This window comes from Melanostigma gelatinosum (genome assembly GCF_949748355.1).
Source record: "Melanostigma gelatinosum genome assembly, chromosome: 24".
Taxonomy (NCBI): domain Eukaryota; kingdom Metazoa; phylum Chordata; class Actinopteri; order Perciformes; family Zoarcidae; genus Melanostigma; species Melanostigma gelatinosum.
This window is the reverse complement of record NC_136657.1, coordinates 10,206,325-10,223,731: the sequence shown is the minus strand read 5'-3', so window position 1 is coordinate 10,223,731 and position 17,407 is coordinate 10,206,325. Positions and strand designations below refer to the sequence as shown.

General features: G+C 44.5%; 1 protein-coding gene across 2 annotated transcripts in view; it reads right to left on the bottom strand.

Annotated features, from left to right (window-relative positions):
- Nucleotides 1-361: 361 nt before the first annotated feature.
- ahr2 (aryl hydrocarbon receptor 2) overlaps nt 362-17,407 on the bottom strand; it is a 37,052-nt gene continuing 20,006 nt past the window's right edge. For both annotated transcript variants that reach the window (XM_079296649.1, XM_079296648.1), the window contains exons 3-11: nt 8,336-8,499; nt 8,159-8,248; nt 7,015-7,141; nt 6,463-6,602; nt 6,177-6,379; nt 5,943-6,052; nt 5,569-5,710; nt 3,758-5,492; nt 362-3,620 (exon numbers count right to left, since the gene is read on the bottom strand). In XM_079296649.1, the coding sequence (XP_079152775.1) occupies nt 3,534-3,620; nt 3,758-5,492; nt 5,569-5,710; nt 5,943-6,052; nt 6,177-6,379; nt 6,463-6,602; nt 7,015-7,141; nt 8,159-8,248; nt 8,336-8,499 (2,798 nt within the window). In that variant the 3' untranslated portion in view covers nt 362-3,533. The remainder of the gene's footprint in view (nt 3,621-3,757; nt 5,493-5,568; nt 5,711-5,942; nt 6,053-6,176; nt 6,380-6,462; nt 6,603-7,014; nt 7,142-8,158; nt 8,249-8,335; nt 8,500-17,407) is intronic.

The window sequence follows — 17,407 nt, the reverse complement described above, 5'->3', positions numbered from 1 at the left end:
CTACAAGAAACGACAAGAACAACATGGAGAAAATGATTAATGTGTATCCAAAATCGAATCATTTTTAAATAGTTTATACAAATTTACTTTCATGTACATTTTCTTCATATTTTCTAATTATTTTCGACTCAAATAGACCACAAAATGCTATAAAACTAAAATGTTTGCAGTTTTCTTGTCGTCTCCTATTAATCGATTTGTTTTAACCTGTATTTTTTTTTTAATCATTCTTTAAAGAAAAAGAAAATACTTTTTCCCTTCTCACCAAATTGTCTTCTCAGATTTTCCTAAATTCTTCCGTTAAAATATTAGAATAAAACATTTCTCTGGAGCGGAGAAGACAAAGCACTGAAGCACCACGTGTGATCAGATCACCTTTAATACGGTGAGCACTCGATACACTGTTACAGGCAAAACTCACAAGATATAATTTGTTGAAAAGTTACAAAAACATCACAACAAGAGGTTAACATATGTTTATGCTGTGCAGAGAATGTACAAAATATAAAGGCGGCGTGAGTCAGGTTAAGGCAATGTGACATTAAAATACACAATATAGGACAATAGCCAAATGAAGAAAAGACAAATATATATATTTATAGACAGGGACACAAAGATACTGCGACCAGGAGCCTCGGCCTCCCGGGGATTGAGAAGTATAATAAAGTACAAATCTAGAAGCAACACGATATATTTGATATTTCTACATGAACACTTTGTGATTGGAAGCACTCGGGGCTTCAAAGAGGCGGAAACAAGAGCTTGACTTTGTGATGGACATGAATCCATCTGTGATGATCTCATTTGGTTGGTTTTTGGTGAATCTGCTGTTCTTTCTCTGGCTCAACGTTCAGACTGATGCGCTTCATCTTCACATTCTGTATTTACTGTGAATACATTGTACACTATGTTGAATAAACGACATGATTTTAAAGGAAAGTGTTGCATCATTTTAAATACTTTTTCCTCATTGTTTTAGATATATTTGAGAAAAACAACACAACTTTAATGAGAATTTGATCATCCTTAAAATGAAAGGTTTTGCACGTTATGTTGTAAAAAGTGAGCCAAAGCAATCATAACAAACTGTAACCCAACCTGCCTGCTTTCCTACTGCAGTCAGGGGTTCACTACATTACCCAGAATGCCTTGCAGCAAGTCACAAGGGGTGTCCCAAATCCATACTACTTCCTGTTTGAACAGTGTACTGTGATGATTCGTGTGTATTTGGGACAAAGTGTTCATGTCAACCACCAAGTCATAATTAAAACTACAAAACAATGATTTCTCTCATCAAAGTCTATAAAATATTAAAAACATTGATTGCTTCCTGTTTTAAAATGTCTAAAACATAAATATATTCTGTTTAAAATGACGTGACAAAGAAAAGCAGCAACTGGAGACATTTTTTAACGACAGACTTACGCATTTGTTTGCCTTTTGCTGCACTGTTGAGCAACAAGTCGGACATTTAGAAGCTGTCAGAAAAATCTAAATATGGCAGATTTAAGTGCGACTGGAAACTTGGGACATGAACGCATCTTATGCTTAGAATGTCGAACCGTCTTCAGGTACAGTCGTTGTGGTCCGTTTCCTGCTGCTTTATGCTCATGAAACCGTCTTTTCCCTTTGGTATCCTGCAGTTAAACATCACAGATGGCTCTCTTTTTGGCATTTAAGTCCGCTGTCACTACTTTGGTCTTTTGCAGCTTCTAGAAATCAGCTGAAACCTACTTATTCTCGAAGAATTGATTCTTTAAAAAGTGCTGATGAATCAGATTTCATGGCTCAGTATCGGAGGAAGCGACGCACATCTCTTGCAGTTTGAGGCTCTTTCGTGTTTCTTTTCAATCGAAGTGCTGATTTTAAAATAATCAGACGATCGAAAAGACGTCAATTGAAGGCACTTGTGAAGAGTTCATTTCTTTTCCCCATTTAAAAAATAAAATACAATAGCTGCCTTTAAACTGTTTTACTTCTGTGTTTCTTGCTGCCGGACGTCCGAGCAAGAACGTCGATAAATTAACCACAAGGACAGAAAGAGGAAAGAGGAAAGAGGAAAGAGGAAAGAGGACGGAGAAATGAATAAAGGGTCCAGTCTCAGTGATCAGAGATTGATTACCATCCTGGTCTCTAACTTCCAGGCTTGGATCTAATAAAACCTACTTTGAAATAAATCTCTTTACTTGTCATGAATGTAAAGTTGGCTCATATTAAAATAAGACATAATCTGGGGGATGAAGCTCTTATTTTTGTGAATTACTCCTCTTGACTGTGCTTTGGTAAACACTTTAAAGGAACAGTGCAAAAACAATCTCACACAAGTTGGCCACGTGAAGTTTAAGGCAAGTTTGGTTTCAATCAAATATCAAATTTCCACTCCACCTTTTTTTATGCAAATATTAAAATGTCATTTTGAGGTTTTGCGTCCTGTCATTAAGGCACCGTCTGTATCTTTCTCCCTACAACAGGAAAACAACAACACAGAAACATCAAAGAGGAAAGAAGAGCTGGCTCAGCGATAAGCGCTCTGACTGAACGCTCTTCAAACACAGGAAAGAGTTTGTTGTGTGTTGTCTGCAGATCTAAATCTCCCTCACTGGGACAGCAAAGAGTTGACATTGACGTAATCAGACGCATTTTCAAAAGATATTCATGGATGTATTTTATCCTTCTGAGCGCTCAGATTAGAAAACAGGTTTTTAGGGAGTACGGCGTTTGTGCGTAGGAGACGGCAGAGGATTCTCTCATCCAGGTTCACTCAGGTCTCTAAGTCCTTTCCCTTGTTTGATCCAGGACATTAAATGATGCATTTCCCTCTGAAGAAGTAAAGTTTGGTGCAATGCTCGGCTGCTATGAAGCGCTTCATGCGTCCTCGCTGCGGCGGTCGCAGAGAGTCAGTACGTTGTGGTCGTTTTTACAACATCCAACATGTTCGTCCAACCCCAGCATGTTCCACACATACTAACTTCATCCGTCACAGGAGGGAAGACTCAAAAGCCAGACAGCATGAATCTGCTGGTGGATTTCGTGTGTGAAGCGTTTACTAAAAGCTACTGTAGTTGCAGTGGGTGTCTTCTGTTCTCCGGCCACAGGGGGCAGTGATGAGCCCACTGCAGCTCGATGACGTACTTGGACACACAAGAGTCCGATTTGTGTTTTTGTACAGTGTGTGTGTGGTTAAAGAAAAGACTTCAGGGATGAGGCCTGAGGTCTAAAGAGACGCCGATGAGCTGCAGACTTCCATCAACGTGGTCGAAAACCCAGACCAGCTTGTTTTATTTGGTATAATCCAACCAGCTCCTTTTCCTTTGATTAAACTCCACACAAATGAATTGTTTCCTCCTCACAGACCAGATATCGTGAACCACACAGCCTCCATCACTGTTCCCTAGTAAGAAGAGGAAGGAGGAAGGAGAGGCGTCCTGCTGGGTCTCCTCGTCCTCCTTCTGTTCGTCAGTCGGATCCACACGAGTCCTTCTGTTTCCTGTGGTCGGGATCCTCTGCCGTCCAGAAGTCACGGCGGCAGGTTCCTATTGGTTCTCTGAGTAGTAGGTGTTCCGGTTGGGCAGCGAGGAGAACGGGACGCCTCCGTTCCCGGCGACTGGACGGCTGTTGATCTGTGAAATCAGAGAAGACAAAGACGACTTTATGATTTAAAAAAATACATCAAACAAAGCTGGATGGTTGGAAATAAAGAAAAGAAATAAAAAAGTAGGATTTCCAGGAACAATTGGTCTTGCTGTCACCGACTTACCTGCGTCTGCTCACTGAAGTTTCGGTACTGCTGCTGTTGCTGCAGCAGCAGGCCGTCCGGGTCGAGTCCGGCCGTCACTTGGAAGGACAGCTGCGCCTCATCCGGATCCGGGACGGTCGTCATGCCCGGCACGGACGCCCCTCTGGGCAGACCCTGATAGAAGCAGGAGGGGTTGGACGGAATCTGGTGTCCGACGGGGTTCAGCGTCTGGCTGATGTGGACTCCGTTCACGGGCACGGCCGTGGGGCCGTTTGTGAACATGCAGCTGCTGGGAGGAGCGGCAGGAGGCGGCGGCTCCGGGATGTTCTGAACGGGAAACGGCACGTTTGAAGTCTCCGGAGTCCTGAACATCGGACCGCTGTTAACGGCGTGCGGAGGATTCCTTTGAAATCCTGAGGTTTGGTGGAGGCGGGCCATTTGTTGGGGTCCACCTGAGATCAGCTGCTGGTCCAGCGACCAAGGCGGCCTCTGGTTGACGTTGTTTTGTGTCTTAAGTGCAAAGCGGCCCTGCACGCAGCTCGGCGAGGACAAACTTGCGGGGAAAGTTGAAATATTTTGGGCATACGTTTCTACAAAGTTGTCTGCTCGGCTTGCGTTGGAGGAGGAGTTCCACTGGTTTCCCTGAACGTTGAACCCAGGATTTAACTGTCTTGTAGCGCCTTGGTCCTGCAGGCCGGTCGGTACGTTCGCCGTCCTCATCTGAAGCTGGCTCTGCATTGGTTGAGCCGTTTGGTTGGGGTGAATCTGATTGGCTGAAGGTTGCCTGAGCGAGAATGATCCGCGGTTGTTGTCTTTGGCTGCAACTTGCAGGGTTCTGAGCTGGTTCTGCGTCTGAGCCGCCATGGAGGGGCTGAAGGTAACTGGAGCACCAGGAGGTCCCAGTTGGAGACCAACAGAAGTGGTCTGCTGAAGGGCTGGACCCAGCTGGAGACCAACAGAAGTGGTCTGCTGAAGGGCTGGACTGTTTAAACCCAGCTGAGGAACATCCATGTGGGTCAGTTTCATGTGGCCCAAGACTGGAGGCGCTTGTCCCGCGACCATCTGCCCTCCATTTGGTATCAGCTGGTTCTGGGGCTCCAGGGGCCAGCCGAAGTTCTGCTCCTGCTCCGGATTCTGGTTCTGGAGGTCCAAAGTGGAAAGGTAGTCCGGCATGACGTCCGGCAGCTTGAACCCGCCCTCCCTCTGCAGCTGCTCCTCCACGTACATCAGGATGTCGTTGCTGAGAATGTCGTCCAGGTTTTCGTTTATCTCGCAGCTGCTGCTGCTCATCTTCAGCAGGGTGCTCTCCCAGCTCTTCAGCTCCTCGGGCCCGACGTCCAGGGTGTCGCTGAGGTCGTTCTCCCCGATGATCTGCTGCAGGGTCTCCATCATGTCCTGAACCGTGCTCTCGGACTTCACCAGGCTCCCCACGGGGGGTTTGGGTGTCGCCAGCTCCCACGTATCTCTGGGAACGCTGACCGTGGCGTGGGTGTCTTTGAAGGCGGCATCGTTGATGGCGTTGAAGACGTTGTTCTTGTTGTGTTCACAGTACAGAGACTGGTCCTGACTCAGCATGCAGCCCAGGATGGATTCGCGGCTGACGGTGTAATCGTCCAACTTCCTTTGCTTGGGGCCGGAGCAAGGGTCGGGGACGTCGACGGTTGGAGCGACATCGTAAAGCAGCGCCTCTCCAGTGGCAAAGTTGAACGGCAACTGGAGCCGACGGCGCCGGAGCTGATCTTCCCCTTCTTCATTTCTGTGGCAAAAAACAAGAGTAGGTCTCTGCTCCTCATGTAAACCATCACACAAAAGAAAACAGCGTTTTAACTTACATCAAAACTCTCTGCCGGACCACGATGAAGTCCGGTTTCCCGGCTTTAAAGACCAGCCTGCCGTTGGCCTGGACCCAGATCCACACGCCAGCCTTGGCCAGAAGTCTGAAGACGGTGAAGCCGGTTTCTCCGGTTTTCATCACTGAGAACGACACAGAGAGAGTCGCACATATGCATCACGATATAACAGACCTAGAAACGTGTCTGTGTCACTTCCAACGCGAAGAAACGCAGTCAGATGAATGTAAAAATTGAAAGTTATTGAGGAGATTGATCTTTTCATGTCAGGTCAGGTTCAAAGCGTGGTTAGTCTGAAGATAAAGTCTTCAAATTGCTCATTTGAAGGCCTCTGATGAGCTTCATCGGTGACTCACTCTTCAAGTGGCTGTCGGCGCAGTACATCATGTCTGCAGTGTGGATGAAGTTGTAGCCGGAACCTTTCATGCAGAGCTCCACTTCATTGTAACCCAGAACCACCTTCCCTCTGCGCAAATGAAGAGCCACATTCAAATACAAACATGTTGGAATTAAAGGTCCGAGAGTCCGAATAGTTACAGAGTTGTAAAGGAAATACAACATAAATCTGCTGAGTGTGTGTGTGTGTCCACCTGCTGTCGATGCCCATGGGAGTGAAGTCCAGCTTGTGTTTGGTCTGGAAGATCAGCGTCTTGGTGCGGATCTCCAGGATGGTCGGCGACTGCATCTGCGTGGCGATGGAGAACAGAGCGAGCTGCGGCGGAACCAGCGACCCGTCCTCCGACAGCCGGTTCTGGCCGTTGATGAACTTCAGGCGGCCGCGGAAGTTCAGGGCCTTGGAGACAACAAAGCACACCTTTGAACATCTGTTGTTGTTGTTTGTGCTGGCGGATCAACCGGTAAAGACGGTGTTTGTACCAGGAAGCCGGAGGAGTTGTCGAGCAGGCAGCGGAATCGGCAGCAGAAGTTCCTCTCCAGGAAGGACGAGTTCTCGGGAGGGATGGCCTGGGGGTCGTAGGTCATCACGTTGGTGCTGACCTCCGCCGAGCTCTGCTCGCCTGCAGCAGCGAGGACATATTTAACGTTTACTTCCATCTGATGTTGACAATCATTTATATTGTTATCTATATTTAGAAAGAGCTTCGCAAGCAAAAAGAAAGTATGGTACAAATCAGGATGAATAATAACTTCCTTGTATAATAAACAGAGTGGATATCAGAAACGCCTTTTAGTATCATCTATTTTTATAAAACACGTAAATGACAAACGTGTGAATCTGTGAAGATTACTCTGCTTATTAAACATGCATGACGTAAAGCCACACACGTGAACCTCTGTTGTTCTTTGCACTTATTGATATTCATCTGCAGGTAAGTCACGTATTTCCAGTGTATTTCGGAGGATAAGCGTCTCTGTCTGTCACTGTGTTGCTGAGGTGTAAAACACATCGCTATGTTGTCGTGAGCTCACTGAGACTCTCCGCGTCGCCGTCCTGCTGGCTGGTATTCGGGTTGAGAGCGAAGTGAAGCTGCCGTCTGAAGAGAGCTCGGTCGTCTGTGTGGATCAACTCAAACACGCTCTGGTGGACGACATCCGACTGCAGAGAAACAAACCAGTATGCGTCGATCTACTGAGAACGAAATTACAGCAATGCTGGAGGTATTATGAGTAAAACACATGCACACTTAGGACTGGAAAAATACAAAGGAGATAATCCATCCTGCCTTCTTTCTTTCAGTTAAACTAAATCTGTATCGTTCAGATTAGAGTTTGTCGAGACATTTAAAGAAACATTAAATCATAATTTGAATATCTTCTGGATAAAATAGATAAAACAATCATCTGTCGTGGTTAAAAAAACCTCTGGAGCTCACAAATCCTGACTTCAGGGTGTCTTTGAACTCAACAAAGCCTGCCGAGCAGTTCGGATCAGCGCCGTTGACAAAGGAGGGTTTGTGTCGAAAGACGAGAGGTGCCTTCAGCACAACGGTGGCATTCATCCACTCGACTCCTCACCGTGTGTGTGTGTGTGTGTGAGAGTGTGTGTGTGTGTGTGTGAGTGTGTGTGTTTACACTTGCATCATCGCTCTTGAACGCAGCTGGCCAGAACAAAAGAAGAAAAACTGGAGTTCTGCAACAAAACGCGCCTCTAAGATTATGATCTAATGTTTATCCGACACTTTATTGTGAAAGGTCGACTGTAGTACTGTTAAAACTTGCACTGCTAGTACTGTGTGTACTTATTAAGATATATAAGGCGTCACATGTCTGCTCCTCAATATGCAAATCTGCAGTAAATAAATCCTGTGTGTGTAAGGGCGTGTTGCACTCTCCCCAGGCAACGATTTGTATTTTAACATTTAAATCTCCCAAATCTAGAAATCTTTATACATGTATATATATATATATATATATTAACATGAGCTCTCTTCTTTATTGGGGCTCATTTCGGTTTAATGTGGTTCTATTTATGCAAAAGAAACGTTAAAGTGTTCTTTTTACAGTTAATGTGTACAAGAAGTGTCCCTTTGTATTTGGTTCTTAATCTTAATCTCTTAATTTGGTTCAAACTTCATTCTTCTTCTGCTGTTATTGATCATCAGCTCATGTTTACCTGGTGGAAGCCCAGGAAGTCCTGGATGGTGGGAGACGAATAGAAGACGTAGCCTTCAGCCGTCACCACCAACACGAAGCCGTTCAGCGCCTGAAACACCAAGAATAAAAAACAAAACGTCACCCAGAGCTTCAGGCTGCTTCTCCTCTTCAACACTAAACGCCGCTCAGGTGTTACCTGAAGCAGCAGGTCGCCCTCACTGAAGCCCACGCCGTCGATGGAGGCCACCTGGGAGGAGGAAGAGGAGGTGGACGGAGTCGGCGCGCTCGGGACGTTTCCCCCGAACATGAGGCTCCGCTCGCTGGTCCGGCTGGAGCTGTTCTGGCCTTTCTTCATGGTGGCTGGAGGTGAAGAAGAAGAAGAAGAAAACTGTCAGCGTTTTGATCCACAGAAGAAGAAACTTTTGAGGTTGAGAAGAAACGAATGAGCTGCATTTTGGGACAAAGAAAAGGCAGATTTGTGTTGTTTTAACACACATTCCTGATAAAAACAGAAGCACAGACAGGAAGTGAAACTTTTACTTTTCTCCACCCAGTGTGCGGATCTCTGTACAAAGTTTGCGCAGCATTTCAATAACGATGCAGCAACAAACAGCTGATTGTGTTTACAAAAGATGGAGAGAAAAGAGAAGCGAGGACGAAGAGAAAGAGGAACATCTCCGTCTCTTTCTGTCAGGGTGGAGCCGCCTGAGGTTTCCTGCCGTCTTACAACACTGTCACTCAACTCTTCCTCCTCTTCCTCTTCCTCCTCTGGCACTTATCAAGCAGTGCTTATCAGCAGCAGAAAAACAAGAGAAAAATAACCTTCAAATATCCTTTTAGAGAGGAAGCAGGTGGAGGAAACCAGTAAAAACACGAGGAAATGGAATGAATCAATATATAAACTTCAATCTTTCATGGATTTCTGGTTTACAGACTAAAATAAGTCCTCAAAGGAGGAAGAACTACGCTTTGTAGATTCTCTGCCCTCTGTACAGCGAGGATGCTTTGTTTCATAGAACTCTGCGTGTTTTATATTATGAGTACTTTGAACTCTTCAAATAATACATTTTGCACACTATTTTGCCCCGAATCTGCAAATATTTTGATAACAGAGTAATCGTTTGGGCAATTTGTTTTGGACTTTTGATTGTCTGAAGACGTCACTTTGAGCTCTGAAAACTTTTAAAGACAAAAAAATGATGAAAATGAAGTGATGTCATGCCAATAAAGTTATTTGAATTGACCAAAAAATAACTGAATCATCAATAGAATATAATCAGTTGCAGGATGCTGGTTTGGAGTACTGGCACATATGCTGAACCAATTCAAGCACTGGGTTTGGAATTCAATGCCTCAAAAAACACACACACACACACACACGGCTGACTCAGCCCTCCAGGCCAAACGAGGATAACAGGCAGAGCCACAAAATGACCCGTTGGCCGTTGCGTTTTCCCAAAGCGGACCGAGCGCAGCGGGGAGGCCGACTCTCTGGAGGACCAGAGTCTTGTGAAGTGGTCGACGCCGGCCTCGGAGACTCGATCGATCCGGATCGAGCTGGTTTTCTAACAGTGCTCATGTGTGCAGACGGAAACGTGCAGCGTCTTCTCCAAGAAAACCATCATGAAGAGCGTTTCATGTGTAATTTAGAGACACTGGATCACAACCCTCTGATTATAAGTTTATAACTCCACGACACAAGTTAAACAGAGCTGATTATATGTGACAAGCTCAAGTTTTACTCTGAAACAGGAGCTTTAAAATGTCTCACAACTAAAAAGATGAAAAGGCCACCTTTAGGTTTTGACATCCAATTTGTTCTATTTATTGTTTTTGATCAACTTTAAGTGCAAAGAAAGTGAACAAACAAGATATAATAATTAATGAGCTTTAACATGTTAGAAGGCAGATTTTGTTACTTTTGGAGAGAGTCAGGCTAGCAGTTTCCCCCTGTTTCCAGTCTTTATGCTAAGCTAAGCTAACCAGCTGCTTCATATTTACCGTACACACATCAGAGTGGTATCAATCGTCCCAAGATTCTCACGTTTTTTAACGATCTACTGATCAATGAATCGACTAATAAGTGCCGTTTTATTCTAAACAAACGTCTTTCTTATAACTTTTACAAAAGACATTTATTTCTGCCAATAACGTGAAAAGTGTGTGTGTATATTTCCCGTAACCGTCAAACATTCTCTCACGATGTTGGAATGATAGTTGGAGAAGGAGAGAAAGCAAAGCATCATGGGATTAAAGCTGCTATTTAATAACCGACGCTTGTCAAGGATCGTCTCACCCAAATACAATTTCTGATGAAGACTGCAACTCTAACTTTAGACAACTTTATACATCCACCGGCTGAAAGAAGAGCATTACGGCAATAAAATGCTCTGCAGCCCGAACAGAAACTGCACAGGATCAAACTTGTGTTCTCCGTTGACTAAGGGAGAAACCTTTTACACATTTTAAGAGACTGAAAAATGACTATAAGTGCAAATATGGAACATTTGTTCACAAACATGACACAAACAGTATGTGGCGTGTGTGGGGGTTGTTAACAGATATTGAGTAAAGATGTGTTACCCAAAAACTAGATGCAAGAATTTTTCAAGAGTGTACGTCTTTGTCTTCGCTTTCACTGTTGCCTTAGTGTGGTTTTGGTGTGTGTGTGTGTGTGTGTGTGTGTGTGTGTGTGTGTGTGTGTGTGTGTTTGAAGGAGGGGGGCTGTCTGGGCATGCTCAGAGTGAGGGCCTCTAACACACTCATATACCCACCACTCATAGCCGGAGGAGATCTGGTTTAGTGGTTCAGCGTTTCAGCGTTTCAGTGCAGCAACAATGAACTATTTTAGTCCCCAGAAGATTGATTAAGATGAGGAGGAAGAAATGAAAGAAGCACGTGAGGTATTAATAGAAAAGCTGTGAAAGTGCTGAACAAAAAGAGCAATAAGGGCTCAAATGATTAAATAAAAGGGAACCTGAGAGGACCTACATCGGTGCCCTGGGGAACTCCGAGCTCTTTTTGTGATGGGGTGAAAAACACTTCATTCACACCACGACCCCAAACGCTGATGTTTTAAGAAGGAACAGCTGACTTTTACCAATGTGTCAGAAAGCTTCTAAAACTGGAGAAAATAAGGAGCAAAATACAAGAACATCGTGCTCATCGTACAGTCATGTCTTCAGATATCTTCTTTTATCTGACCAACAGTCGAACACAAAAAGATATCAAATCTATCAAATGAAATAAAGTATTCCAATTAACAAATATATAAATTGACTGATCATTTCAGCTCTAGGATCAAAACATCGCAACTAATTAAAATACTCATGAATCAGAAGCTTCAAAGAGCTTGCTGTAGATCCTTTACGCTGACAAAGTCACAGTACATTTCGGTGCAACTACCTCCTCCATTTTTTAATCTTTTCTATCATATTTGCGAACACAAACCCGCCCGCCCTCCGTCTCCAAACACCCGCTCTGAAGCACTTGCGGTTTCTGTCGACTTTGAAACCCAAGAGCTGAATGGAGTCATTGTTCTTCATCCCTTTGGACTGCAGGGTGGAGGGGGGGGGGGGAGGAGGAGGGGTGACGGGAGATCAGAATCACCGACACACTCTCTCTCTCTCTCTCTCTCTCTCCCTTTCACTCTCAGTTTAAGCTCACTCTGCCCCGTCTCTCTCTCTCTCTCTCTGATCCTCTCTGTGCAGGTTTGGACATGAACGAACGGCGAGGACGAAAGCACAGAAAAGACCTTGTGTGGTTTTGAAATGGAGAAGAGTTTCAGACTCTGAGTGCTTCTTCATTTGTCCTCTGGCTTCAGATCTGTGTTTTTTAAACACGCATCATCTGTTGTCTAGTGTATCATCTGTTGTCTAGTGTGTGTCGTTTCCTGTTATGTTACTTGATCAATGACATTCTGTGCAGATGTGAGCTGCACCACAAACATCATATTTGTCCATTAGGGGGTGCTGTAATAATCTATACGACTTGTCCATCAATCACCTGGACTTTTAGACATTTGAAACATACATGCATCTCTTTATCATCTCTCTTTTTAAGCCTCATTTTGCAGCTTTTCTCCCCACTTTTGACACCTGTCACTCATCTCGGCAAGTAATGTATCAACAGGGTGTTGTGTTGCGTTTTCTCACTTCTTCTCTCCGTTCCACGGTTGTCGTAACTGACACTTCCTGTTCTGCTGTTAAAAGTCTCATGTCGATAACCACAACTATTTCACACATGGCCGCACCCAAATGGCAAGATTACAGAAAAACAACAGGATATCCCGACTATTACAGGTGAAAACACACAAATGTAAGCAGTTTATTTAAATGATATTACTGAGGAAAATGTGTCTAAATGCTCTTAGATTCATGGACTTTTAGGCTATTAACTTCCACACACACTGGCTGCATTCAGACTCGGAGACAACACACTACATTCTGTGAAAGTTCATGCACCACACACACACACACACACACTGCTCCAGCCATGACCCTGCTCCTCCTACCACAGCGTTGACCCCTGACCTCATGCTGCTACGATAAGGCCGGGTCTGGAGGAGACGTCTCAACGTTTACATTCCTTCTCCTCTGAACAGCAGGTCACCCTCGGGTGCCTCCGCTGATACTGCACACGACCCACCACACACACACACACACACACACACACACTGAGATCATACCGATCACTCAATAAACGAAGGGCAACTTCAGGAGTTAATCCCCAAACCCAATACACATTCTGGAGTTATTACTATTTCTAAAAACTGAAAAGTGTCTTCTTTAAGCTTCCTGCTTCATATCATCTTTTATAAAGTTACTTTTCTTTTGGCGAACACCGAGCACGATGAGAAAAACAACATTATGTTCTGACAGAATTAGTGTGAAAACAATAAATGAGTTGTTTTCTGTGTGAACACAGAAGTCTATGTTGAAAAGACAGCGTACACATGTAGCAGGTGCAGAGAATAAAGCCAGAAGTTGATGGATGCATTGCTTTCAAAAGTGAAAATGCAGCAACACGTTTCAAAAGACGAGTTTGCACAAAGAAACGAGCAAAAAAAAAAGAAAGAAAGAAGAAGGTTGTGAAGTTGATCCACAAGCAGAGCGGCAAATTACCGAAACACAGGAATGAAAGAAAGAAAACATCCGGAAGGTTAAGAAACGTTCAGGAGGGAACTGTACTCGCTTTCCACACAACCGAGGGAAATACGGCTAATTTGCTGTAGTTGCTGCTTCATTTTAAAATTACCCCCCCCAACACACACACACACACACACACACACACACACACACACAAACTTAGCCTCGCGTGCGAACTTTCAATTCCCGGCATCCTGAGCTGAGAAAGGAGAGGAAGGAGGCCGGTGGAGAAAAAAGACAAGGAGAGAGAGGGAAAACATTAAGTATGATTATTGTGTGTGTGTGTGTGTGTGTGTGCATGAGAGACACCCACACCCACGCACACACACACACACACACACACACACACACACACACACACACACACACACACACACACACACACACACACACACACACACACACACACACACACACACACACACACACACACACAATGGAGACGGCTGCCAAAGCGTCCGATATGCCTTCACTGGCTTTTAAATGGTTTGCATGATGACATGTTCTCCAATTTGGAACTGCTAAATGTTATTATACAGCAGATACTGATGAGGGGGGAGGAGAGGGGGAGCAAGGGAGGAGGAGGGAGGCGAGAGAGGAGAGATGCAAACAGAGAACAGGTAAAGGGAGATGTAAGGAGGAGATAAACTGGAGTAGGAGGAGGGGGAGAAAGTGGAGAGGGGTGAGAAGAGACCAGAGCAGAGGAGGTGGGAGGGCAGCGATGGAGGAGGGAGGTAAAGTGAGATGGAAAGAGAGGTAAGAAGCAGATGGAGGAGATTTCGTACGAGGGGGAGGAAAGAAATGTGAGGAGGGGGTGAGGAGAGACAGGGGGAGGTGGCAGGAAGAGGGGGAGGAAGAGAAACTGAGCAACAGCCAGTAATCTGTAATGGAGTTTTAAGCATAATGTAGCTCCGGTGCTCTTATCGCTGTCGTGCCGTGGAACCATTGAGAACAGGAAACGATTCACACACACACACACACACATACACACAGACGCACACGCACACACACACACACACACACACACACACACACAAGCTACAGAATAATGGAGCTGGAAGTAGGCGTAAAGGTTATTTTTGGATAAACAAGCGTCCGTCTGCACCAAACCTGATTGAAGAAATGATGAATGAAACAAACAAACTTTCGGGTTTCATCTTATTATCTCTTCTCAAAATATCTCCGAGGCATTACGACCTCAAACCCAAAGGATTGCGGCTCTGGAAACAACACAACCTGCAAGAAAACTGCCAGAAATAATAAGCTTATGCCCAGAACATGTGAGCCACATCAGCCTTTCTACTTAACCGCCATTCATCCGCTCATCCGTCTTGACGCAAAAGCACGGCGACAACTTCAAGTGTTGCTGGAGGAGGTTCAGTAACTGTTACTGTTGCCGGTGGCAGCTGTAGTTTTAATCCAGTAAAGCCGTATTACCATGACTCATGATGTGATTTGAGGGAAAGAAAGACTTTGATCTTGTGAGAATACGCCACGCGTGTGATTCCTCAATTCAACACTTTTTAAATGGAACTTCTGTTTCATCTGTTGTTGAACCCAAGGCAGGGAAAGTTTTAAAGTCAGTCGACTCGGCAGTAAGTCAGGGCGTAGACCAGTCGATGGCCCCGAGCCCAGCCTGGCAGGCCTGTTGTATCCCTGACCGCTGACGGACAGGCGCTCTCAGCAGTGTACGGCAGGCGGCCAGCAGAGTTGCGTGTAAAGAGTTTATTTAGACAAGAGAGGGGGGGGGGGGGGCTGGCTGTTCAAAGATGTTTTGTTCAGGCCTGAGGGATCATTTCTGCTGCAGAGAGGGGGGGAGGTCTCACTCCTGTCAGAACTCAAGAACTCAAAGGAAAGAAGAGGAGAACCAGTCTTCTATAAACTCTCTCTGTGTGTGTGTGTGTGTGTGTGTGTGTGTGTGTGTGTGTGTGTGAGCCAGATACAGTTTACATAGCACTACAGACTTTTATACACACACACACACACTTACACAAGTGTGCACATGCATGCAGCTGCACACTCAAGCACAAAAACACACACATGCATAAACATATTGTGCATGCATGAAGTTGTTGCACACAGATATAACTCTCAAAATACATGTACAAATACACACAAACAAGGGAAAAGAAGTAAAGTACACACACACAAAAACAACCACGACTGATACGCCGTGTTCCTGGTCGAGGAGTGTGTGTGTGTGTGTGTTACATGGACACACTATCAGTTGGATCAGAGGAGTTGATCTAATGTGTGTCTGATCATGTCTGAGTGATAAGTTCCCTCTGCCAGAGACTGTCTGTCTTCATCTCGTGTTGCTCTCACCCATCTCCTCTCCCCCTGACTCCCCTTTACTCCCTCTTTATCCACCTTTATCCACCTTTACTCCCCTTTAACTCCCCTTTACAGGCACCGTTAATAAAGCAGCAAACAGTCAGTGAACCAGTAACTCTGTCAGTCAATCGGACAGTTAGTGAGTCAGTAAACCAGTTACTCAGCCAGTAAACTACCTACACATCATATATTTATATATATATAAATATATATCTATATATAAATATAAGCCACTTGAGGTGTCGTCTTCAGGAGGTTTTTCCCCGAATGCTGGAGGTCTGTTCTGAGGTCTGTTCTGAGCTGTTGCGTCACCTTTTTTAGAAACCTGGTGAATCAGAGGAAAACCCGCCGACCTCAGCAGCTTCCTGCCCATCGCTCAGCGGCGGGCGGTGAAACCCCAAAAGCAGCTTCTGCAAAATGACACCATCATGGCCGTGATTCAGCTTTCACCATCGGCATCCAGTCAACGATAAGGTGGACGAACACGTGAAGAAGAGTCTTCTTCTGCTGTATTTAAAGTAGCTATCAGGTAAAATAACAGGCTGAATTTGAGGTCGTCTTGGAATAAACTTTGGTTTCAGTTGTATTTTACGTGGTGCTTTACTCTGCTTGTTTGTGTTGACTTTGATCAAAATGACAGAAATAAGATGAGATATTTAGATAAATGCAACTTCATTGTTCCTTCGGGTTGCTTGTCAGAGTAGATTTTGTCTAAATTTTGACTAAACATTAGTGGTACTTCACCAGATCTCATTGCAAAAAGGGGCATTTAAACTGCGTGGCTTAACTCCGGTGAAACAGGAGCTCCTTTGGAACGCCAATCGGGCCGATCTCGTACTGCGCCTTTAAAACCCTCAAGCGAGCAGATTTCTTTTCATAGGCGATGCCATGTGTTGCGGGTGCCACGAGGCGGAAGTGGTCACACTTGGCTGCCACTGTGGTGAAACACACACACACACACACACACACACACACACACACACACACACACACACACACACACACACACACACACACACACACACACACACACACACACACACACACACACAATGTAAATGCTGGTGAGGGTTCATTATTTCCATCCATATAATCGAGAAGCGGGTTGAGTTCTGAAGCACGTAAAGTCTCCCGAGCAGAAACAACACACTAATCAGATCACACAACATTTTAAACGGTTCGACGTATGATTTCGGAGACAGCCGATGAAGGACGGATGTTTGAGGTTCAAGTGGAGGAGTAACGGCACAAAGATTCAGTTTCTCCCCGAACAATCAAATCCAGACTGTACACCTGTGAACACAGAGCTGATATTTATCTTTATTTGAATATTAGATATCATCGGAGGTGATCACAGCTGCAGAAAGACAGTCTGGAAACCTGACACAAGTGACTTACTGACGCTTAATAAAGAAAACTCTTGATCTCAGCTTTCCCACAGTATTTGATGAAGAGAGTCACGTTGACTCTCACTTGAGTTGAATGTCTGGAGCTCAGATCTGAACTGTGTCTTTATTGTCTAGACAGCATACAAGCAAAAAACTAAATGTTGCACCAATTTAATTTGCAAAGTGACAAAGATTTTCTCCAGTAATATAATAGACTCCAATATAACAAACTGTAATATAATAAAGTGTAATGTAATAAAGTGTAATATAATAAAGTGTAACATAATAAACTGTAACATAATAAAGTGTAATATAACAAACTGTAATATAATAAAGTGTAATGTAATAAAGTGTAATATAATAAAGTGTAATATAATAAAGTGTAATATAATAAAATGT